This window comes from Camelus bactrianus, chromosome 33 (genome assembly GCF_048773025.1).
Source record: "Camelus bactrianus isolate YW-2024 breed Bactrian camel chromosome 33, ASM4877302v1, whole genome shotgun sequence".
NCBI lineage: Eukaryota > Metazoa > Chordata > Mammalia > Artiodactyla > Camelidae > Camelus > Camelus bactrianus.
The window spans coordinates 17,625,989-17,649,559 of NC_133571.1; the positions used below are offsets into that span (position 1 = coordinate 17,625,989).

Consider the following 23,571-nt stretch of genomic DNA (forward strand, 5'->3'; position numbering starts at 1 on the left):
TGGCAGGTACCCTCTCTGTGCCCCCATTCATAAACAGTACTCACATTTTACTAAATAAATAAATCAGAATTGGTGGGCTCCCCCTTAACCATGGGGGTGCAGCTGCCCAAGATTAAGCAGTGGTAAGCTTAGTAGTCTGCATTTTCTTGTACCAAGTACAGAGTTATCATAATCTGTACCTTCCTGGTGTCTGTCACCTTTTCTCTGGTTGTTAGTGGGAGATCTGTGTAGTTCTAGATAACTGATTACTGCAGTATTAATGCTGGGCATGGAAGAGACCCAAACACCAATATACATAACAGATCTGATCTTTCAGGATTTAGAGAAAGGGAGGATTACAAGAAGGCAAAAATCTAGGCTGAAAGAGTGCAGTTTACAATTGCAAGGTGCGTTATTCCATTTCTTCTCATAATCTTCCAAGTTGTTACAAGGCAGTTTGTTTCATTTTCTTTAAAATAATCAAAGGTCCCCAAAGGGTCTCGCCTATTCAAATAGGGTCTTTGCACCAGTAAGAAATGTTTCCACCACAAATCTTCTAATATCCCCTCCTCACCCAGTGCTCCCGCACCCAGATAATGAGCTTCCCAACTGTTTACCACTGCAAGTACAGCATCATTGTGTCTGGGTGAACAAGTAAGACTGTTGTTGAGGACAAGTATAATGATCGAATAGAGCACACTTTGTAGAGAAGCAGAAATGCTTTCACCTCCCCTTTTCTTTACCCTTCCCCACCTTCGTTGTTGACAACACTGGGGATTGATAGGTATCTTAACAGAGCAATGTGGGTTCCCTGGAGCTGCCTCTCATCTGCTCTGTTGTTTCTTCCGTTTATCCAGTTAATTGTTCCACCACCTCCGTAAAGTCTTCCACTTTCCTTCTTGCCTGCATAGTCTTTGATGGCCCTGATGAGAGCTTGAATCCACTCTGGTACTGTAAAACTTGAACAGTTTGATAACTTTAAAAAGCACTGTGCCATTTTTTAAGAACGAAAGTCTGGGATGGTTGAACATGAATAGAGTTGCAGTTGGCCATGGTTGTCTCAGGATTATATAACTACGGGAAACATGGCATTGAGAACTTTTTATTGTATTTTGGTCAAAGAAACATCTCTGAAAGAACTGAAGACGTAGTATCACTCGCCTCTGTGGAGTCTCTCAAGTTCATGATAGTGAAAAAAAACCAAAACGTGGCTTTGTGTCAGCCTTTTCTAGATGATCTGTGGGCCCTCAGGGTCCCCTCAGGTCTAGGAGGAAAGGTTCTGGGGTGTGACGGTCTGTGTATAACAATTTCATGGTAACCTTGCCAAATGAAGGCTTGCTTTCTTTTTTAGTGTATTTTCCTCGTTACCATTTCTGTGGATCCTTAAGATTTGCATAAAATTGCACATTTGCACATTTGAAGAATCCAGACTTAGGAAAAAGTGGATAATGGAAAAAATATAATATATCTTAGAATTGGAGAACCTTTGCTGTATTTCTGGTTTGGCCCCTTAGAGCTTTTTGATCTTTAGTAAGAATCTGAAGCAACCCGAGTTTTATCTCTCTCATTTCTAAAATGAGAGTAGTCGTAATGCCAGATTCGAAGTCCTAAGACAGGAGCTACCACAGTGATTTATACATACTTAATATTCAACATATTTTTAAGAAAATAGAGTTGGGGAAGGATAAACCGAAAAGGGCTACAATATGGTGGGGATGGGGAGATCTGTGCTGCTATCAGTAAAATGTGAACAGGTTTAATTGTAAATGAGGTATGTTAAAAACATGATTTTACATAGTTATGCTAAAGATATTACTTTTGACATTTGCTGTCCCTAATTTTCTGGTAGAGCAGTAATTGAACTTTAATTATAAAATATACATGCAAACAAAATTAGTAAAACTCAGACTGTTTAAAATATCATTATGGATTACTAGATAATAAAATATACTTACATCATACTGATTGTAGAATGGTTGGCATTTTCTTCATTCAGTTTTAAGAATCTTGGGTTTGGCATATTTTCTTCTTATGCCTTCCATTCGTTATTCTTTAAATTCTTGTATTGCTTCAATTTTGAATTCCATATACATCTCTCTCAGTGCTACTCTGAGACTCATATCCCCCTTTTCAAAACCACACCAAATGGTTATTCAGCTTTTGCTGAAGTACTCCATCCTATTCCTTTGAATGAAAACCTGTCCTTTCCTACCCTCTGATTACTTTCCTAGCTCTTTCTTAGTCCCATAGAAAACGTCTTAGTTTTGACTTACACTAAGTCCATGTGTTACATTATCATTTAATATTTTATTTCACACGTTCAGTAAATCTTAACCTTAGAGTATTTCTCTTGAGTTCCAGTGTATTCTGGATCACATTTTTTGCCAAGAAAGCAGAATGGTTAGTTTGATAAAGAAGTCAGACCCAGTGAATTAAGAGCAGGCCCTTTGTCTCCTAGTTTAGAATCTCTGGCAAAAGACTAAAAGACTTTCTGACTGAAATCATCCCAAGTCTCAGATCTTTTTTTTTTTTTTTTTCTCCTCACTTGTAGAGTCGTAATCTCCTGTCTGTTCAGTTAATTTCTTTATTTTCTGTGGATCCATCCAGAAACTTGGAACTATTCAAAACCACAGACTGTCAGATTAGAAGAGAACTAAAGGGCATACTACATATTCTGGTGCTAAAATATTCTGCACTGTTTCTGTTGCTCAAGATGTGACACTATTTTTGAAGAATCACATTCTACTTTAATGGTTCCGATTGTTAGAAAAATTCATGTATTTATTCACTGAACTGTCTCTCTAAACTTTCTTCATTTTGTTTATTCATCAGTGCATATTGTGATTTGATTTTAGAGATAGCCACTTTATTTAGTTTCTCCTGGAAATATTACCTTGTGATATTAAAGTGATTCCAATTGGATAAACTGTGATATTTGAAGATTTTTTAATTTACATTTAGAGGTTTGGTTTAGAGTGGCTCTTGGGACTAAGACATTAAAAAAGATTCATTATTATTATTGCAGTCACGGGATGTTGAAACTGAAGTAACTAATCACAGAAAGTTAAGATCTCCTGGGAGACTCCCTTGCGTGTTTATTTTATTTATTAGAAGAAAACTTAGAGATCTGCTTAAAGCCTCAATGAACTAGAAACTTGGAAAAAACTTAAATTTAAAAATGTTCATAATGTATTGAAATGAGCTTTTAGATGCTTTTCAAACTGAGATTATTTATATGACATATATCTATGTACATATTTTTGAAAAGTATTTTATTGAGATGTGATTTATAGCAGTAGACATTTTTAAATGTATAATTTGTTGGGCTTTGACAAATGTATACACTCATGTAGTCACCACTATTACATGAATGTTTTGAAATATTTACATTACCTTAAACACTTCTTGTGATGTTTTGCAAGTAAATGTGATCATCTCCCTACCTCAGCACCTGATAACCACGGATGTGTTTTCTGTCAGTGTATTTTTTGAATTTTCTAAATTTTTTGAATATGAATGCAACCCCTAGGATGTAGTTTTAATTTTTTTTTCACTTAACCTGATGCTTTGTGATTAATCAGAGTGTTTTAGGCCACAGTAGTGTCTTCCTTTGTATTACTGAGGATCACCTATTAGCTAGATTGTGTAGGTATATGGCAGTTTGTTCACCAAATGATGGGCACCTGAGTTGTTTTCAGTTCTTGACTGTTATGAATAAAGCTTTCTTGAACGTTTGAGTTGATGTTTTTATGTGAATATTTGTTTTCATTTCTGCTCAGGTGCAAAATCTTTCTCTGACAAATAAGTGAATTGGGAGAAGACATCTCTCTTCAGCTGTACCACTCAGAACCTCTTTCCAGGAATTTGGATTTAGAACTCAGATAATTTAAAATATATATCCATGTAAATTATATATGTATCTCAATATATTTAAGTGCATTCGGTATATACACTTGCATATATGTTGAATATATCTATGGTTGAAACATACATATATTTGTGAAAGATCGAAGCAGCCATTATCTTCCATGTGCACAGAGAAGTGGAAAAAATTGTGTGCAGAGAGAGAAACATGAATTAAGTATGTGACTGCTATAGCAAATTACCACAAACTTGTTGATTTAAAACAACACTAATGTTTTGTATTACAGTTTTGAAGGAGACAAATCCAAAGTCAGTGTCACTGGCCCTAATCTAGGTGTCAGCTGGGCCATGCCAAGTGGTCTAGGGGAAAAATAATTCATTTTTTCCCTTTTTCCAGCTTCTAGATATGCATTCCTTGGCTTATGGCTGTCTTGGTTAAACCTGCTTTAATAACAAGAGAAAGGAAAAGCACAAACTATATTCTCTAGTTTAGAGATGTTGTATTAGATTCAGATAGACTAAGTGTCACCTGATAAAACAGTGATAGAGCCATGCTTACAATTTAGGTTTTCTGACTTCAGTTCAGGACTTTAATCCATCCTGTTCTGTGTGTGAGATGGTCCAGTAATATAGTCCAGAGCGTATTATTTTTTCTATGGATGAATTGCCTCCCCTGGACCTTGATTACAAACAATACTTTGCATTTGATGTGGCTGGAGCTTTTAAAATCTTCCCACATATCTTTGATTTTATGGTCTTCAAGCATGCCTTTCTCCACATGGTGTGCAAGAGCTGAAGATGCCATTCTTAGCAAACAGATTTTCAAGGTTTCCTGGGAAATAAACCTTCAAGGTTTCCTGTGAAATAAAGACATAATTTTGTTGACTGTTTCTCTCAGAACTTCCTTTACTTTTTCATTCCTTAGACTATAAATGAATGGGTTCAGAAGAGGGGTCCCCATTATGGTGAGGACTGCTGTCACTTTGTCAAATTCCAGGGAGTGAGTCTGGCTGGGCCTCACATACATGAAGATGTTGCTCCCGTAGGCAATGGAGACGACGGTGATGTGAGAGGCGCAGGTGGAAAAGGCTTTCTGACGTCCTTGGGCAGAGGGGATGCGCAGGATGGCAGAAATGATGTAGGTGTAGGACACGGTGGTGAACACCAGCGAGGTCAGGAGGATGAGGGAAGATAAGAGGAAGCTTATCATCTCGAGGAGGTGAGTGTCTATGCAGGCCGCCTGTAGCAGAGGGGCAATGTCACAGAAGAAGTGATGAATCTCCTTAGAGCAGAAGGGCAACCTGGACAGCACAATAACTGGGCAGAGCACTGAAAAAAAGGCTCCCACCCAGCAGCCCAGAAGCAGCAGGAGACAGACCCTGCTGTTCATGATGATGGTGTAGCGCAGGGGGTTACAGATGGCCACGTAGCGGTCAAAGGACATCACCACCAGGAGGATAAACTCCACTGTCCCCAGGAAGAAAAAGAAGTATGTTTGGGTGATGCAGCCTGGGAGAGAGATGGTCTTCCTGTCAGCTAGGAGACAGCCTAATAATAGCTTTGGGGTAACTGAGCTAGTGAATAAAATATCCAAAAATGATAAGTTACTGAGGAAGAAGTACATTGGAGTTTGGAGGCGATTATCAGCCCATATGAGGGAAATGATGACGCCATTTCCTGTGAGAGTAAGCATGTAAGTGAAGAAGAGGAGCACGAAGAGGAAAATCTGAAGCTTGTGGCGAGCAGGGAAGGCAGTCAGGATAAACTCAGTCACTGTGGTCTGATTTTGCACATCCATTGAATGTAACCAAGGTGGGTGGCATGTCTCTGAAAAAAACTAAGAAAATATGAAGATGAAAAATAGCTTCAATAAGTTTTTAACTGTCAATGTCATTGATAAGATGCAGTAGAAAAATGTCTCAATGAAGAGTGAAGAGTGGTTTGTTTGCATCCTGCCTCTGACCCTATAAAGGTAGAACCTTGGATAAATGACATGACTTCTCTAAACTCTTCTCATATTTAAACAAAGTTTGATTTCATGAAATTGTCTTCATGGTTCCATGAAACTCTAGTCTTAATTATTTTATTCTGTTTTGCCCGATGCTTCTTCCCTTTTCTAGTTCACTCTTCCTGATGTGCTATTTTCCCCTCTCGTTCTGTGCCAAGAAAAGAGATCTGCCTAACTGAGAATCCTGTCAATCAATTTGGAAAACAGAGAACAGGAATGTTAATAAAACTAGAGTTCCTTTTCTGAAAGTTATTTGAACTTCTAGGCATTGTCTAAATCAAAGAGCAGAGATAATGAAAGCTGGACAGTCAAATGAAAGGGAGCCTGTGTGTGTCTCGCCTCTCTTTGGTTGTTGATAGTTTGTTTCATATCCAGCAGTACCCCGTTATTCTGATGTCATAGGACTTGACCTCTCCCTAAAGTTGCATAGTCTTTCTTTGTTTTTATTTTCTATAATGATATAAATTTTAGTGTCCACACTCTTATAGAACAAGTAGGTCAATGACATATATTTCATAATTTGCAAAACCAATTTTATGTATTTTGAAGACATTTTTGCGAAAATGATCAATGTGTTTCTTTGTTATTTGCAATATTACCTCTATGGCAGCAACCAGAAGAAACTTTACCCTCCCATTCCCCAGCGGATTCTTATAGGTTCTCTCAAATAAGACTTTTATACCTTATTTTCTTTCAGCCATTTGAAGATCATGTTTTTAATAGTTGAAGAATGGATGCAGATAGTGTTTGAAGCACTCAGCTTAATCTTTGGATACCGCTCAATTTTGCTGAACGTCTGTTGCATGTGCATAGAATACAGTTGACCCACTGTCATTTGGTGTATTATTTTGTGACTAATCCTTTAGTTTCAAGTTAAAACAAGAAACTTATGAACCCTGGACTGGGTTTTTCCTAGGCTTGGAGCACGACCTGGTTATTTTTAAAGGAGGTCCTTTTCCTCAGGCTCTGTCTGGAATAAGAAACTCCTAGCAGCTGTTTTTTATCATAAAGACTTTTTTTTTTTCTGAATAAATTTTCATCTGAAAAGTTGGCTGTGACTTTCTGTGGTCCTGTATTTGCTTGTCTTCCTACTCAACACTCATTTATCCTACACATCAGCCTATCCTTATTATTTCAGTAACATGAGTTTTGACTTCATCTTCTCTGTCCCAGATCATAGGAAATACCGGTTTGTTAGAATTATTTGACATTCATAGGGTGTTGGTAAGTAAAGTCCTTTACAAATGCATAATGGTTTCCATCCACCTGAGTAATTGTCAAATGTGATCAGATCTGAATAACTTGACTTGCTGTTGAGTTTAGCTGTAGAGCTCTTTTCACTTTCTTTTCTTTTTCTTTAATGGAGGTGCTGGAGATTGAATGCACTACCTTGTGCGCATTAAGCAAGTGCTCTACCACTGAGCTATATCCACCCCTCTTGTTTTACTTTCTTCTAAATCTTTGACCACAGTTTCTACATCTATAGACAAAAAAGTATTGATCAGTTACACATTCCTTTCCAGTCTAAATATAACTCGTTTTCCATGAAGACAGGCACCCAACTATTTAAGCCCCCACTCTTAAAGCACAAATGACACTCATTTGTTAAGTAAATAAGTCAGAATTGATGGAGCTTCCCCCTTAAACATGGGGGTGCAGCTGTCCAAGATTAAGCAGTGGTAAGCTCAGCAGTCTGCATTTTCTTGTACCAAGTAAAGGGTTTATTATAACCTGTACCTTCCTGGTGTCTGTCACCTTTTCTCTGGTTGTTAGTGGGAGATCTGTGTAGTTCTAGATAACTGATTACTGCAGTATTAATGCTGGGCATGGAAGAGACCCAAACACCAATATACATAATAGATCTGATCTTTCAGGATTTAGAGAAAGGGAGGATTACAAGAAGGCAAAAATCTAGGCTGAAAGAGTGCAGTTTACAATTGCAAGGTGCGTTATTCCATTTCTTCTCATAATCTTCCAAGTTGTTACAAGGCAGTTTGTTTCATTTTCTTTAAAATAATCAAAGGTCCCCAAAGGGTCTCGCCTATTCAAATAGGGTCTTTGCACCAGTAAGAAATGTTTCCACCACAAATCTTCTAATATCCCCTCCTCACCCAGTGCTCCCGCACCCAGATAATGAGCTTCCCAACTGTTTACCACTGCAAGTACAGCATCATTGTGTCTGGGTGATCAAGCAGGAATGTTGTTGAGGACAAGTATAATGATCGAATAGAGCACACTTTGTAGAGAAGCAGAAATGCTTTCACCTCCCCTTTTCTTTACCCTTCCCCACCTTCGTTGTTGACAACACTGGGGATTGATAGGTATCTTAACAGAGCAATGTGGGTTCCCTGGAGCTGCCTCTCATCTGCTCTGTTGTTTCTTCCATTTATCCAGTTAATTGTTCCACCACCTCCATAATGTCTTCTACTTTCCTTCTTGCCTGCGTAGTCTTTGATGGCCCTGATGGGAGCTTGAATCCACTCTGGTACTGTAAAACTTGAACAGTTTGATAACTTTAAAAGCACTGTGCCATTTTTTAAGAACGAAAGTCTGGGATGGTTGAACATGAATAGAGTTGCAGTTGGCCGTGGTTGTCTTAGGATAATATAACTACGGGAAAGATGGTCTTGAGAGCTTTCTGTTCTGCTGTATTTTGGTCAATCTAGTTCTCTGAGAAGAACTAAGGATGTAGCACTTCTCTCCTTTGTGGAGTCTCTCAAGTTCATGATAGTGAAAAAATGTGACTTTGTGTCAGCCTTTTCTAGATGATCTGTGGGCCCTCAGGATCCCCTCATGTCCAGGAGGAAAGGTTCTGGACTGTGACGGTCTGTGTATAACAATTTAATTGTAACCTTGCCAATACAAGGCTTTCTTGTTTGATCATTTTCCTCATTACCAATTCTGTGGATCCTTACAATCTGCATAAAATTTACACATTTCAAGAATCTAGATTTAGACAGGAAAATGTGGGTAATGGAAAGAGCATGGGAGGTCTTGGAATTGAAGAACCTATGTTTTATTTCTTGTTTGGCCACCAAGAGCTTTGTGATGTTCAGTAAGATCCTTGAGTGACCTGTGTCTTTTTCTCCTCATCTCTAAAATGAGGGTAGTCATAGTGCCTGATACAAGGTCCTAAGACAGGAGCTACCACAGCAATTTATATGTACTTTGTGTTCAATAAATGTTTAGGAATATAGGGTTGGGGGAAAGGATGAACAGAATAGGATTAATATATGGTGTAGATGGGGAGATCTGTGCTGCTGTCAATAAAATGTCAAAAAGTTCCGTTGCAACTGAGGTTCGTTAAAAACGTGAATTTATATAGTTATGATAAAGCTATCACATTTAAGATCTCCCATGAGTAGTTTCTTGGCAAAGTAGTAATTGGACTTTGATTGACCAAATATACATGTAAACAAATGTAGTAAGCCTCAGACTGTTTAAAATATAGATATGGATAACTATATAATAAAACATACTTACATCATGCATCATACTGACTGTAGAAAAGTTGGTATTTTCTTCATTCAAATATGTTAAGAACCTCGAATGTTGGCTATTTTCTTCCTACTGGCTTCCATCCATTATTCTTTAAATTCTTCTATTGCTTCAATTTTGAATTCCATTTAAATCTCTCTCAGTCTGAGACTCTTCCCCGTAAGACACATATTCCCTTTCTCGAAACCACATCAACTGGTTTTTCAGTTTTTGCTGAAATATTTCATCTACTTCATTTAAATGAAAACTTGTCCTTTTATAACCTCTTCCTTTCTGTCCTTTTCCTAGTTCTTTTTCTTATTCCTACAGAATAAGTCTAAATCTTGACTTAACGCTAAGATTAAGTCCAAGTGTTATGTTTTCAATTAATCTTTGATTTTATACATATTCAGGGTCACATTTTTGCCAAAAAAAGCAGAATCGTGAGCGTGGTGATGACTCAGGAAATCAGACACAATGAATTAAGAACAGGTCCTCTTACTTCTAGTTTAGAATCTCTGGCGCCAAGACTGAAAGACTTTCTGACCGAAATCTTTCCAAATCTCAGATCATTTTTTTTTTCTTACTTATAGGGATGTAACTTCCAGTCTATTCACTTAATTTCTCTATCTTCTGTGAGTCCATCCGGAAGCTTGGATATATTCAAAACCATAGACCGTCAGACTGGGAGAGAAGTAAAGGGATATTAGACAGTCTGGTGCTAAAATATTCTGCACTGTCTCTGCTGTTGGGTGATGCGAAAACCACTATTTCTTGACGTGTCTTATTCTACTTTAATGGTCCTGATTGTTAGAAAAATTCGTATTTGCATTCACTGAACTGTCTCTCTAAACTTTCTTCATTTTGTTTAGTCACTTCTGTTCATTCATCAGTTCATATTGTGATTTGATTTTAGATATATCCACCTATTTACTTTCTACAGGATATAATATTACCTTATGATTATTAAAGTGATTACAACTGGATGAATTGTGATATTTAATGATTTTTTTTAATTCACCTTTAGAGGTTTGGTTTAGAGTGGCTCTTGGGATTCTGGCATTAAAAAAAGTTTCATTATTATTATTGCCGTCACAGGATGTTGGAACTGAAAAAACTAATCACAGAAAGTTAAGGTCTCCTGGGAGACTCTCTTGGGTGCTTATTTTATTTATTTAAAGAAAAACTTAGAGATCAGATGAAGCCTCAATGAACTAGAAACTTGGAAAACAAGTTTTAAAGTGTTCCTAATGTTATGAATAAGCTTTAAGATGCTTTTGCAAATGAGACTATTTACATAGATATATATCTGTGTACATATTAAAAACATTTTATTGAGGTATGATTTTATGATTTGCACACATTTTAAAGTGTATGATTTATTGAGTTTTGACAGATGCATACAGTCATGTAGCCATCATTACTATTACAAGAATGGTTTAAAATGTTTACATTACCTTAAACAATTGCGTGTTCTTTTGCAAGTACATACACCCCCTCCCTATCTCAGCCCCTGACAGCCACTGATATGTTTCCTGTCATAGTAATTTGTCTTTTCTATAATATTATAGAATGCAGTCTTACAGCATACAGTTTGATTTTTTTCACTTAATCTGATGCTTTAAAATTAATCCAGTGTTTTAGGCATCAGTAGTTTCTTCTTTTGTACTACTGAGGATCACCTGTTAGATAGATTGCATAGATATATGACTGTTTATTTATTCACCAAATAATGGGCACCTGAGAGGTAATTAAAGGCTTCTAGTTTACAGCCTAGACAAAAATACCAACTCAAAAGAAATAAACAGAAAGTTGTAAAATACTGTGCATATACTAGTTACCAGGAAAAAGCAAGATATTAGGTAAGACTGTAAAAGTATCATCTCCTAATCTAGGAATTCCAAGTCTTAGCCTTTGCTCGCTCACCTGAGACGAAACACTGGGACGGTACTAGCTTAGCCTTTCACTGGATTTTTTTCATCGAATTGAAATTTGATGTAACATTGGCCTTTAATACGCCAATTATTAAGATTAAAATTCTTTAATAGTAATAATTTATATTATTATTTAATAAATCTAAAAACATTTATTATAAAGTTGTTGCAATGATTTCTACAACACTGTTCAATATTTCCCATGCAAATTTCTATTAGAGAAATCTCTTTTGAGTGAGAAATAAGAGGAAAGACTATGTCATACCAAAAGAATTTCGTGTGTTTTTATTTCTGGTATGACTCTACAGGATATCATGACTTTGTTTTCTTTTTGCTTAGATTCTGGAACCTTAGATTCAGGAAAGTTAAAAATTGATGTTCGATCCCAGGAATGATGTTAAACTTTAAGTTTAAAGTATTTGTTATTTATGTAATATGTGTAATATCAAATAAATATATATATTCAGAATTATACATAAATAATTTTACCTCACTTCTAATTATTTTTAAAGACTCAGGGCATACAAACATACACACATATGATTATGAATACATAAAATAAATCTTAAAAATAACATATTCATTTTGAAGATATTTTTCTTCTTAAGAGTTTCATCAGTGCATTTTTCACTTCCTTGTTCCTCAGACTGTAAATCAGGGGATTCAACATGGGAATCACGTTGGTGTAAAACAGTGAGGACACCTTCTCCTGGGCGAGTGAACTGCTGGAAGCAGGTTTGAGATACATGGACATGAGAGACCCATAAAATATGAGGACAGCTGTCAAGTGGGAGCTGCAGGTGCTGAAGGCTTTGGACCGGCCCTCTTTAGAGTGGATGCGGAGGATGCTGGCGAGGATAAAAGCGTATGAAATGATGATTATCAAGCTGGTGGCCACCATGTTAAATCCTCCAATGACAAAAATCAAAAGCTCATCGATGTAAGTGCTGGAACAGGAGAGTTTAATAAGAGGAACGATGTCACAGAAATAATGCTGAATGATGTTTGATTCACAGAAAGTCAACCTTAATATACAACCTCCATGAATCAGAGCATCAGTAAAACCTACCGAGAAGACAGCAGCCACCAGCAGGGAACACACCTTGGGGGACATGATGACATTGTAGAGCAGGGGGCTGCAGATGGCGACATAGCGATCATAGGCCATTGCTGCCAGCATGTAGCACTCAGAAATGACACAAATACAGAAAAAGAACAGCTGAGTCATGCATCCAGTGTAGGAGATAACTTGATCTCTGCATAAAAACCCTGCCAGCATTTTGGGGGTAATGACAGAGGAGTAGCAGAAATCTAAAAAAGACAAACTACTGAGGAAATAGTACATAGGCGTCTGGAGTTGAGAACTCAGCCCAATTATTGAGATCATACCCAGGTTTCCCACCACAGTGACTACATAAATCCCCAAGAAGAGGCAGAAGAGAGGCAGCTGAAGCTCTGGTTGGTCAGTTAATCCTGAAAGAAGAAACTCTGTCTCTGTGGATTGATTTCTTAAACCCATTTTCCTCTGAGAAATCTGTGGAGATGAAAAGACAGAGTCAAATTAGACAGGCAGGATCCCAGCTTATCCCCAGTTCCTCTACCCATGAAAACAGGAAGCCCAGGTTATTTTACCCGGTGGCACTGGATCTGTGTTTCCATTGATATGCAGACTTTGACTCACCAAAAAGTCAGGTCTCAGATGAAACAGAGAAAGTAATCATCTGTCTATCTATAGATTTTAGGAACCCTAAATTAATGTTCACACCCTCCCTAGTGTCTCAAATTCTTTTAGCAAAGTATAAAACATTTGACTCTAGAATTAAAAATAAGTCTAATGGTAAAGAACATTGGAGAGTTTTTCTAAAGCAAATTAGTTGAAGAGGAGCAGGAGGAAGAGGCTGTGGGCTAAGGAAGCACTTTTGCTAATGACACAGTTGCCTAGGGCTGACCCTGCCCACGGGATTTCCTACAGAGAAGGTATCTATTGTTAAAATCAATTACGATTTCCACATTAAGGTTTACCAGGGTGTTCATCAGAATATTAATTCCAGCAATGTGTTAATATGTGTACGTGAAATAAGTATCTTAGGGTGATACTGATTTCAGACATGCAGCGTTACACAAAGTTAAACAGGTTTCTTAACTGAAGGCTGTTTCAGATTCTTCTGGACTGTATATAACAAACAATATTTTCCAAACTAATTTGGTGATAGACTCTCTCTCCCACTTTAAAACAGACAAACATATTGTAGCTCTAGTGTGACTCAGAACATTTCAGGAAATTGTATTTTCTTTCTTTTTTTTCAGTTTTTTTAAAAAATTGAAGTACAGCCAGTTACAATGTATCCGTTTCTGGTGTACAGCACAATGTCCCAGTCAAGCATATACGTACATATATTTGTTTCCATAATTTTTTTTTCAGGAAATTGAACTTTCATTTGCGTTGTTCTGTTATAATCGAATCATGAACTGACTTCCATGTGGGAAGCTTATTCTTCTAACACTTCAGTAAAACTGGACGATGATAGAATGGCAGTGATCTCAAAACTCTATCTCTGGTCATCCTCTGAGCCAAGACTGCTTCTCTCACCAAGGCCACTGAGCACGACTTAATACACTACTGCCAGTGCTGCCGCTTGGGCTGTGCAAACCACCGGGTTCTGTGTGTTTCCACCGGAGGCTCCCATGCAGTGCTTCCTGTCTCCACCCACGCTTCTCCCAGGGAGGGGCAAAGGGGACACATGCCTTGGAATTGCCTGTTCTGGGGTCCACCAAGGCTTTATCTCTGAAAAATCATACCATTTTTCTGTTGCTGTTGGGCTGCACCCAGAGCCATCCCTACACTCTTATGTTTACCCAGAGATTATGCAGGGCGCTGCTCAGACATCTGGTTTAGCGTTTTCTCAACCTGCCAGCAAAGGATCTACTTTTCTCTCTGGCTCTTCAATAAACTCTTCGTATCTTCTTACTTGCAATCTATTAAAGCTGTATTAGAACAGGGCACAATTCCTTTGGCCACTTGCATTCCCAAGGTTGCAGGAGCCTTTTCCGGATTTCCCAAATCAGTTTAAAACAAAGAAGCTTCCTAACACTGAACAGCTGTTCTCTGAACAGGTTTCCAAATTCTACAGAATGCGTGACATTTGCATCTGCGCTCCTTCTCCTGTCCTGAGGGATGGAGATAGTGCAAATGAGGGATTGTCCGTTTACCCTTAGCCTGTTGCTAAAATACCCTTGAGTCCTCCTTTGCCTTCATCTCTTGCACAGGTCTAGTCTAGTCACAGAGACTACACAGAGAAACGTGAAAGGAAGGTTCAGGAAGATGCATGTACTATTTTTTGCCTTCAATGTCTTTTCATGCATGCCTTCAAACTGTCCTGAGTATCACAAACTCACTAACCACTCCTCACGTGTCTAACTCTCCCACATTTCTCCTGATTCCTGCTGGGTTCTCTGTCGCAGTAAAATGCCTTCCATCCTGCCCACGTCCTTGTTCTGTTCCAGTGCCCTCCCTGCCCTGTCTTCCCTCTGCTCAAGCCAGCTAGGTTTCTCTGTGCTGTCTTTCCCACTTCCCAAATATCCCTGTGTCCTTGTGACTCAATGTGCAGCGTCACTAACATCATTTGGGGATTTGTTAAAATCCATGATCTCAGGTCCTAAGCTACAGGAATTGAATCAGGATCCCCATCTTCGCAAAATCCCCACATGATGTGTATGCACATTGAAGTCTGAGAGGCCCTATTTTAGGTTATTCTCTCCTAAAGCTGAAACCATCTTTCTTTGTTCTTGTTTTCTCCTCTGAACCTCTCTCTGCTTCTCTGTGCCAGAAAGCATTTCACGATCATGTAAAGCGCATCCTTAAAACCATCTTCTCAGGAAGAACCGCCTTGGATGAAGGATAGAACCGTACCAGACTTGCCCATGAAATCCCGGCCCAGGGAGACAGAGGCACAGAAGATTTTCTTGTTCTTGAAATTACTGTTTGGATCACAGAGGTACCTAATCAAGCTGATAAGTGACATAGACACTGATTTAGGTGAATAATTATTCCGTTTTCCTTTTTGGTCTCCAGAGTTCCTGGTGTTTAGGAAAAGTTTTAATTGCCCCAGATGGGACTATGTTCAGTTATTTACCAGTGAATGTTAACGATTGTGAATGCTACAATATTATAGTTCCTACTTTCCAAGATACATTCAGGTGGGAAATGTTTGTAGAGGTGTACACAGTCCCAAATGAATTCTAGTTTTTAAAATTATCTCTGGACCTTTAGTGGTTAGTTATCTACCCTAAGACTGACATGATTCCTGATTTATGTTGTAATCTGTTTCGTGGACCCTGCTGGTATTTTTCTTTCTCTTTCTGGCTTACTTAGAATGACGATCTCCAGGTCCATCCATGTTGCTGCAAATAGCATTATTTTATTCTTTTTTATGGCTGAGTAGTATTCCATTGTATAAATATACCACAGCTTCATTATCCAGTCCTCTGTCAACGGACATTTAGGTTGTTTCCATGTCTTCGCTATTGTATATAGTTTTAGCCTCTTTTAAATTCCTCAGCAACATTTTTATTTCTCTACCTTACGCTGACCTCTCACTCCTTCTTTGCTCTTTCTCATAAGCGGTGATGTTCTCTAGAATTTCCTTCTCTACCTCTTGTCGCATTCCGTGTGATGTCCCCACATGGTGATATGTACCTCTGTGCTTCAACTGCCATCCCTAGGCTGATAACCTCCAATCTGTTATCAAGATCCAGAACTACATTCTGTCTATTGTATGCCCTGTAGGCACCTTAAACTTAACCAAAACCATGTTGCTCCCATGTTCTACATCTTACTTAATGGCATCATTGATTACTGTTCTCCCTAGCTGTTCGTAAGATTTCTTTGACCTGGATCTCACTAATCTCACCCTATCAGTTTCTCTAATCTGGCAATATCTTTATATCTTTAATGCCATTGTCTATTAAAATTTTAAAGGAGACATAAATCTTTCAGCCCAGGAATCCCTCTCTTAAGAATATATTGCATAGAAATAAAATCATCACTATATAAGGGCATAATCATATCAGTTATCATGGTGTGCTGCTTGTCACCCTCCCGGTCCTTCCACTATACTAGGCCCCAGGGGTCAAGAGTCAACCTGAAAGATGATTCCTCAGCAGATGGCAGCCCCAACAGCAAGCTGGCTCTGATATAGGAGTGGTGAAGTGTGGGAGCTCATTCCCACAGCGACCAGAAGTATTGACTACTGAGGCTTGCAGGTCCTGACAGATAGTGTACAGGTGCCCTCGAGACAGAAGGGAAGCCAGCATTTCACGGCAGACTGAGGTCTCCTGCTCCATTCAGGATGACTCTGGCCCCCAGATCCGGGTTCCTGGTAGGGCTGGCTATTGTTTCTTCTGTTGCAACCACAACTCAGTTCGATTTCTGCTCAAACCTGTTTCCTTCAAACACTTGCAGCTGTGATTCTTGGATGCACTCTCCGATCTACTCCCCACATACAGATCTCTGCCTCAGAATCTCTTTCCCAGGGAATCCAAGTTAATACTATGGTAATTGCTTATGTATTATTTATGTGCCAGGAGCTCTTTTAAGTGCCTTACATCTCTAAACTCATTTAACCTTTACAAAATCGTTAACTAGTAGGATGCGTTTTTACCTCTACGACCACAAACATGGTAGAGCCAGAATTTAAAGCCAGGCTTCTGGGTCCATTTTCTTAATTACAAAATCTCCCTGACATAGTATAGATATAAATTTAAATGTATTGAGCATCATTTTAAATAATTAAATAGATAAATAAAATATAACAAGATGTGTAAAGATGTCTGGAAGACAGACAGCATAGTGTGTTTGAGGCCATGAAAGAAATCCAGTCTGACCCATGGAAAGTGGCCTGCAGTGAGGTCAAGGAAATAGGCAGAGAGAGGCTTTTGGAGGTGACTGTCATCTTAGGCCAGTAAAAGTGTTTTTTTTTGTTTTTTTTTAATTTTAGTACAAATCCTCTGACTCTGAGCTTAGTGCACACCATAAGGAAACTGAAAATGTTTTCTCTGCTGTTACAAAGGCAATTCTGACAAGAAATAATTGTCTGTGCCTTATAAATGATATTGGGCTGCAATGGTTCAGTGTATCAGGCCAGTTCTTTTGGTTTCAAAGCACTGGTCTATTTCCTAGACGCCTGCCTAGTTAGTTAAACTGTAAGTTTAAATAGTTAAACTTACTTAGTTTCTCCAAAACATCCCAGATTTTAAGCGGTCATTTTCTTTTGTGATGCTAGCTAGCTGAGTTCTCATGTCAGTGATCTTGAATTCCTTCTGCATTTCACTGATCCTTATCTAACGTCCATTAATCCTGGAACATAAAATTCTAACTTCTTTAGTCATGCGTGTCTAACTTCTTTTAAGGCCCCTGGTTTTTCCTGTATCTGATAGCTCTCTCTGTATGTGGTGTCATATCTCCCTGTATATCTGATAGCTCTCACAGATCTCTGGGCCCCTTGGTGCTTCCACTGCACTAAGTCTCAGGGTCAAGGGTCAAACAGTAGATGATTCCATGGCAGTTGGCAGCCTCGACAGCAGCCAGCCCAGGTAGAGGGGTGGAAAGTGGGACTGATCTTCCCTGTGCGCTACTTTAGCTTCTCACTGCCAACCCCTCCGCAATCACTGAAAGTCGAGATTTTGCCCTACTTCCTGTGACTAATCACATCAGAAGAGAAGAGCCATGTGAGAGATTGGTGGTGGTCAGCTTGAAATCCCCAGTCACAATGGCGCAAATCAGAAATGTCCAGGCCACCAACATGTTTTTCTCCTCGTGGGCCTTGGTCTTCTTGGTGATGGGAATCATCTTAGAACAGTGGGTTGAACTGAAGTTGGGGCCAGAAAAGCCTAGCCTACCCCACAGCCCATGGATATGTTGCACTACTGATTGGCCAGAAGGTCAGAGCTATACTATGGAAAAGAGGTGGGCGGAGGGGAAGAGTTCGTCCTTCCTTGACTTCCATTCATCTCACCGTTATTTGCTAGTGCAAATAACTTCTGGTCGCAGGGAGCCCTCTTGCATAATCACCACGGTCAAGGTCGATGCCAAAGCTCACCATTTGCATCTTTTGGAGAAAAGTTTAGCGTCTCACATTCTTAGTTGCTGAACCTCTGAGAATCCTTGGCAGTAGCAGCAGGGTGGCCCAGCACGTCTAGCACATGAGGGTATGAATGAAAAGTGACTGGCGATGGGGAAAACAGGTTATATTGCCACTGAGCTGGAGTACCTAGCAAGAAATCAATTCTGAGAAAAGAGAAGAGAAAGACGCTTACAGAGACATCAGGAGAGAGAACAGTTTCATTTTGGTTCTCTCTCCCATTTAGCTTCAAATCTCTAAGCCTTAATTATTTAATCAAATCTCCCACCTCATTCCCATTTTTACCTAGGGATTTGTGGGCCCCAGGGGGGCAATGAACCCAGAAGAAATATCTGTCCTTCTCTCAATATAACTTCTGCTTTCCAACAGATGGCCTGAAGGTGGTCAGAGACATGATGCTTTTGGTCTTCAGCCTTTCCTTGCTTCATAACCTGCTCCTGGGTTTGGAATTCACCTATATGATTCCTCAAACTAAACATATCCTCTTCATGACTGCCTCCCTCAGTTTCTTCACAGGTAACTTCCCTGTCTTCCCTAACACAGACTTGGAGGCATGCTTGGTTTGTGGGTCCAGGCTGTTGTCTCTGACTAACTCAGCCTTCCTAGTTCTTTGGCTTCGATATGCAGCTTCTGAGTTGGATCTACCACTGAAGTGGGATTGGCCTTTGGGTAAGGTGCAGTTGTGCAGGGTCGGGGTTTGGAAGTCAGGCATACCTTGGGCTAAGACTTGAGCAGAAGAGCCAGAGTTCCTTAGAAGAGACTTTTCTTACATTTTGTCTGGACATCAGGTGCCCTTCTGCTCTCTGCACTGGTGCTGTATCAACACCACCTAAGGCAAGCTGAATCTGTGTATCACTGTAGTTACAGAGTCACCTGGAACTTCTTCATTGCTTACTCAACTATTTTCTTCTTTATTGCCTCTGGTGAGTGTCTTCAGGGCCCCTGATGGGTGATGAAAACCAATCCATGCCTGATAGAGGGGAGAGTGAAAGGATGGGAAAGGGAACAGGGGGAAAGGTGCCAACCCTTGCATTTTAAAGGGCTAATGTTTGGTGGAGTCACATTCCGAAAACACTTCCTACAAGGATAGCATTGGATATGAGGGCTGAGTGAGATGTTCAACATGCTTGCCTCAGAGGGAGCTCCTCATTTCCTCCTTTTCTACTTTCTTTCACACCCTCCCCACTTCGGGGCAGGGATGACCGTTAACATCCTGATGAAGGAGAGTGGCTGAAAGGAAATGTTCACTTGGAGAGGGCAGTGACCCAGAGGGTGCAGTGTTCTCGTCAGTGCCGCCCGAGGTCAGAGAGTAGCAATACCTAGAGCTCAGTGGCTGCCTGCCGACACTGGAGGCGCTCCTTTTCTAAGAAGTCTTTAAAATTTCATTTGGAATTGTAGTTCCTAGCTCAGAAGCATGTCCTCTTTCAAAAAAAAAAAAACCTCAATTTTGTTGAGTTGAGCAGCATTTGAGCTATTCTGCATACAGTCCAGTCTCTTCTGCCAAAGCCTCCCCCTTCTGAATGGCTTGGGGGCAGTTCTGAGGGAACCACTGGGCTTTGGATCAGGGTCTCTCTGCCGATACAAAAGGGAAATGTTTCTGTGACTTTTCATTGTTCCTTTATGACCCTCCCTTGGCTTCTCTTTCCTACAGCACAAGCAGTCCATGAATAGCTCTGCCAGCCTCACCATCATCCCTGAATCTGCCCAGGAAGGTCAGGTTATGGAGCAGTCTGGGGCTTCCGTCAAAGATCTTGTGTTACCAGCGGACGCTGCAGTGCCTCGCAGTATTGTCCATGTGTATGCCACACAGGCCAAAGACTCTCCAAGCAGAACGCAAGTCCAAGGCCGTCGTGTAACCTGGACTCTGTGATCTGACGACTTATCTTTCAGGTGTACATTCGTCTTAATGGAAGCAGCATGTGGGTATGTGCTGTGTGTATATCCAACCATATTGTCTATGTTTGGCATTATGCAAATGACTGTGACTGATCAGGGTCTATAAGAAGATCCAGAAGCTTAAAAAAAATTTTTTTTTTATCCTGGTGAGCTTCTAATTTATTCTCATCATTTAAAGACATTTGTTATTAATATAATAAATATTACCATACACCTAATACTTGCTGTATTGTTAACTCTATACATCACAAAGATTTAGAATACTATATACTTTTTTTTTTGACAACTCTCAAAGTACTTTTTATGGGGACCAAATCAAAATAACTCTCTATGAAAGGCTCCAGGGAACTCTGTGCAGGCAGAATTATATACAAACATAATCGTGTCACTCAAAAGATTAAATTAATACTTTGGAACAATCTACAGTGTATAGACCTAGACCATGATTCCCCAGTGCCTCTTTTTTTAGGAACATACATATATTCATTTTCATATTCTTTTTCACCATAAGTTACTATAATATATTAAATATAGTTCCCTGTGCTATACAGTATGAACTTGTTGTTTATATATTTTATATATGTATCAGTTAGTATCTGAAAATCTCGAACTCCCAATTTATTCCTTCCTAGCCCGTTCCCCACCATGATAACCATAAGTTTGTTTTCTATGTCTGTGAGTCTGTTTCTGTTTTGTAAATAAGTTCATTTGCTTCTTTTTCATAAAATTCCACATGTAAGTGATATATGGTATTCTTTCTCTTTCTGGTTTACTTCACTTAGAATGATGATCTCCAGGTCCATCCATGTTGCTGCAAATGACATTATTTTATTCTTTTTTATGGCAGAGTAGTATTCCGTTGTATAAATACACTGTCTTAGAGCTGGCATTGAAACAAAATATTTTGACTCATGATTCAGTGCTCTTTCTGCCACTTCTGTGTTAATAGCTTCCTTCTTTAAAAAGGGGCAATTGAGATTTGACACTTACATCAGATTAAAAAAATTATATTCTAGACCTGTGCTGCCCAGTACTGTAACCACTAGCTACGTTGTAGCCACTGAGCATTTTGAAATGTGACTAGTTTGATTTGAGATGCACTGTAAGTATAATATGCCTTGTGAACTTCAAAGATTTGAATGACAAAAAAAAATCATGTAAAGTAACTCAATAGCTTTTATGCTATTACATGTTTGAAAGATAATATTTTTTGGGTATACTGAGTCCATCCCCAATAAGGGTCCTCCTGCCTGGTGTCACTCACACCAACAGAACGAGACTGAGTTCAATTCAGAAGCAAAGGAAAGCTTTATCCTTTGATGACAGAGTAGAGAGGTGTGAGCTCACGCGCTAGAGCCCAAGGTCTCGCGAGAAGGCTGTGGGTGGGGCGGCTTTATAGGGATCTCCCAGCGGGGAGGGGTGGGGCTCTCGCGAGGCTGCGCAGGCTTGTTGCTGCGGGCTCCCTGGGCAGCGTCTCCGCACACGGCCCGCAGCCGCGGCCGCCATCTTGGGTTGAGTTTGGCAGGCTGTGCTTCTAGAAGCAGTCTCTGAGCTGAGCTGTTGGGACACCTATTTCCGAGAAACGCAGGTCTGAAGTACTGAGGACGAGGCCTCCCCGTGCGACCTCCTCTGAGCAAGCGGAAAAGGTAAGACTTGGTTTTTATTATGCAGATTCTGTTTTTATTTCCCAGAAATTGTGAATGGGCTTTGTTGGTGACAGATGCCTCCTGTGCCTCTTGTCCTGCTCCTCATTCTTGCGGGGCACTGAGGGGTGCCGGTCTGTTTTCTGGAACTACTTCCTGCTGATGCCGGGCGTCTTCGTAACCCCCAGCTGGGGAGCAGAACTTCTCCCAGCTGCCTTTAGTTGTGTTTGGTTGTCAGCAGGCCTCAGCCCTAGCTGTTTGTATCCCTCAGTAACCATCGTCTAATCTTTTGGGGACAAAGGACATGAGACAATTTAGGATTCCTGGCCCAAATATTGGCAAGAGAATAATGATCACCTGTCAGATTTTTCCTAAAAATGAAGGTGTCTTGGTCTTTGGCCTGTGGGCAAAATTGTGCCCTGATGTCTAGGCTCACTGCTGGCCCTGCTTTGGGTGTTTTTTGGAGAGCGGCTTCAGGTCAGAGAGGGGGTCATACAAGTAGTCAAAAGGGGCCGTCGCTCAGGTTGTCTCTCTGGAGTTTGAGGCTGGGGGCTTCTTCCCTCCAATGTGACGCCCCCATGGATAGAACAATGCCCTGCAGTTTCAGGGCAGATGAGTGTTTGGGATTACAGAGTGGGGTCCATCCCACGTAGGAGTGAACTAGTCTTGTGGGCGGCTGGTTTTCCAGGGCTTTAGATGTACCCAGTTTCCCAGCCAGAAGTGGGGGAGGGCCAGATGAGTGTGGGCGGGCAGCACCTGGTCACCTATTCTGTGAAAGCGTTCATGATTTATTCCACCTGGAGGGCAGACTTGAGTTGTTCCATTTCAAGGGAGTTAAGGTATCTCTTCTCTTTGATTTGGGGAATGGGTCTACGTACATACAAATACCCTTCACTTTAACCTATCCATTGGGGCTAACGCCATGCTGAGCAGGGCAATTGGAAGCAGCTTAATCCAATTTTCTTGAGTTTCCTGACACAGCTTGACTGTTTCAAGGTCTGATTGGGTCTCTCTACTTTCCTTGCTGATTGGAGTCTCCAGGCTGAGTGCGAGCAAGGTCCATTCTATGCCTAGGGCACTCCTTTTCCCCTTCCTAACTTGAGACACAAATGCCAGACCATTATCACTTTATTGGGATCCTGGGAGCCCAAACCTGGGGATTATCTCTTAGTAATGCCCTAGCCACTTCAGCTTCCATTTCAATTCTAGCAGGGAGTGCTTCTGTCTACCCAGAAAATGTGTCTACTAGCACCAAGAGATACCTGAAATTGCCCTGTACTCGTCATGACTGTGAAATGAATCTGCCAGTCTTCTATAGGATATGTCCTTCTGGTCTCAATGGGCCTTACCGGGGGGCCTCCGGAGGGTACGGTGTTGGGGTTGTTCATTGTGCACAGGGGGCATGTCTCAACTATCTAACTCATACTTTTCATGCCAGGAGTTACCATGACCTCAGGTAACCGATTACATAGGGCTTTCCTCCCATAGTGAGTTCCTTGATGAGCCTCCCTAATGGCTGCACAAGCTGCATCTGGGGAAAGAAGTATTTTCTTTGTTCATTAACTACCCACCCATGGCCTCCTGGCTCTTTCATTGAAGCTCCGTTTTTTGGCTTTATCTAATTCTTCCTT

At 40.2% G+C, this 23,571-nt stretch overlaps 3 protein-coding genes across 5 annotated transcripts in view; 1 reads left to right on the plus strand and 2 right to left on the minus strand.

Moving 5' to 3' along the window:
* Positions 1-21,086, plus strand: part of TMEM225 (transmembrane protein 225) — a 68,002-nt gene extending 46,916 nt beyond the window's left edge. Inside the window, exons 2-4 of one of the 3 annotated variants that reach the window (XM_074356838.1) lie at positions 18,771-18,917; positions 19,190-19,324; positions 20,053-21,078. In XM_074356838.1, the coding sequence (XP_074212939.1) occupies positions 18,771-18,917; positions 19,190-19,324; positions 20,053-20,072 (302 nt within the window). In that variant the 3' untranslated portion in view covers positions 20,073-21,078. Of the gene's footprint in view, positions 1-11,908; positions 12,048-18,770; positions 18,918-19,189; positions 19,325-20,052 lie in introns of those variants that run through there. The other 2 variants (XR_012503729.1, XR_012503730.1) reach the window with 2 other exon arrangements.
* Positions 4,691-5,641, minus strand: LOC105078654 (olfactory receptor 6M1-like). The gene has a single exon (XM_010967238.3). It carries the CDS (start codon positions 5,639-5,641, stop codon positions 4,691-4,693), a length of 951 nt encoding a protein of 316 aa, XP_010965540.3.
* Positions 11,843-15,083, minus strand: LOC141575830 (olfactory receptor 8D4-like). The gene has a single exon (XM_074356840.1). The coding sequence runs from the start codon at positions 12,779-12,781 to the stop codon at positions 11,843-11,845; it is 939 nt and encodes a 312-aa protein (XP_074212941.1). The 5' UTR covers positions 12,782-15,083.
* Positions 21,087-23,571: the final 2,485 nt, after the last annotated feature.

Coding starts and splice junctions, on each gene's coding strand:
- LOC141575830 (XM_074356840.1), bottom strand. CDS start 12,781: ATGGGTTTAAGAAATCAATCCACAGAGACAGAGTTTCTTCTTTCAGGA.
- LOC105078654 (XM_010967238.3), bottom strand. CDS start 5,641: ATGGATGTGCAAAATCAGACCACAGTGACTGAGTTTATCCTGACTGCC.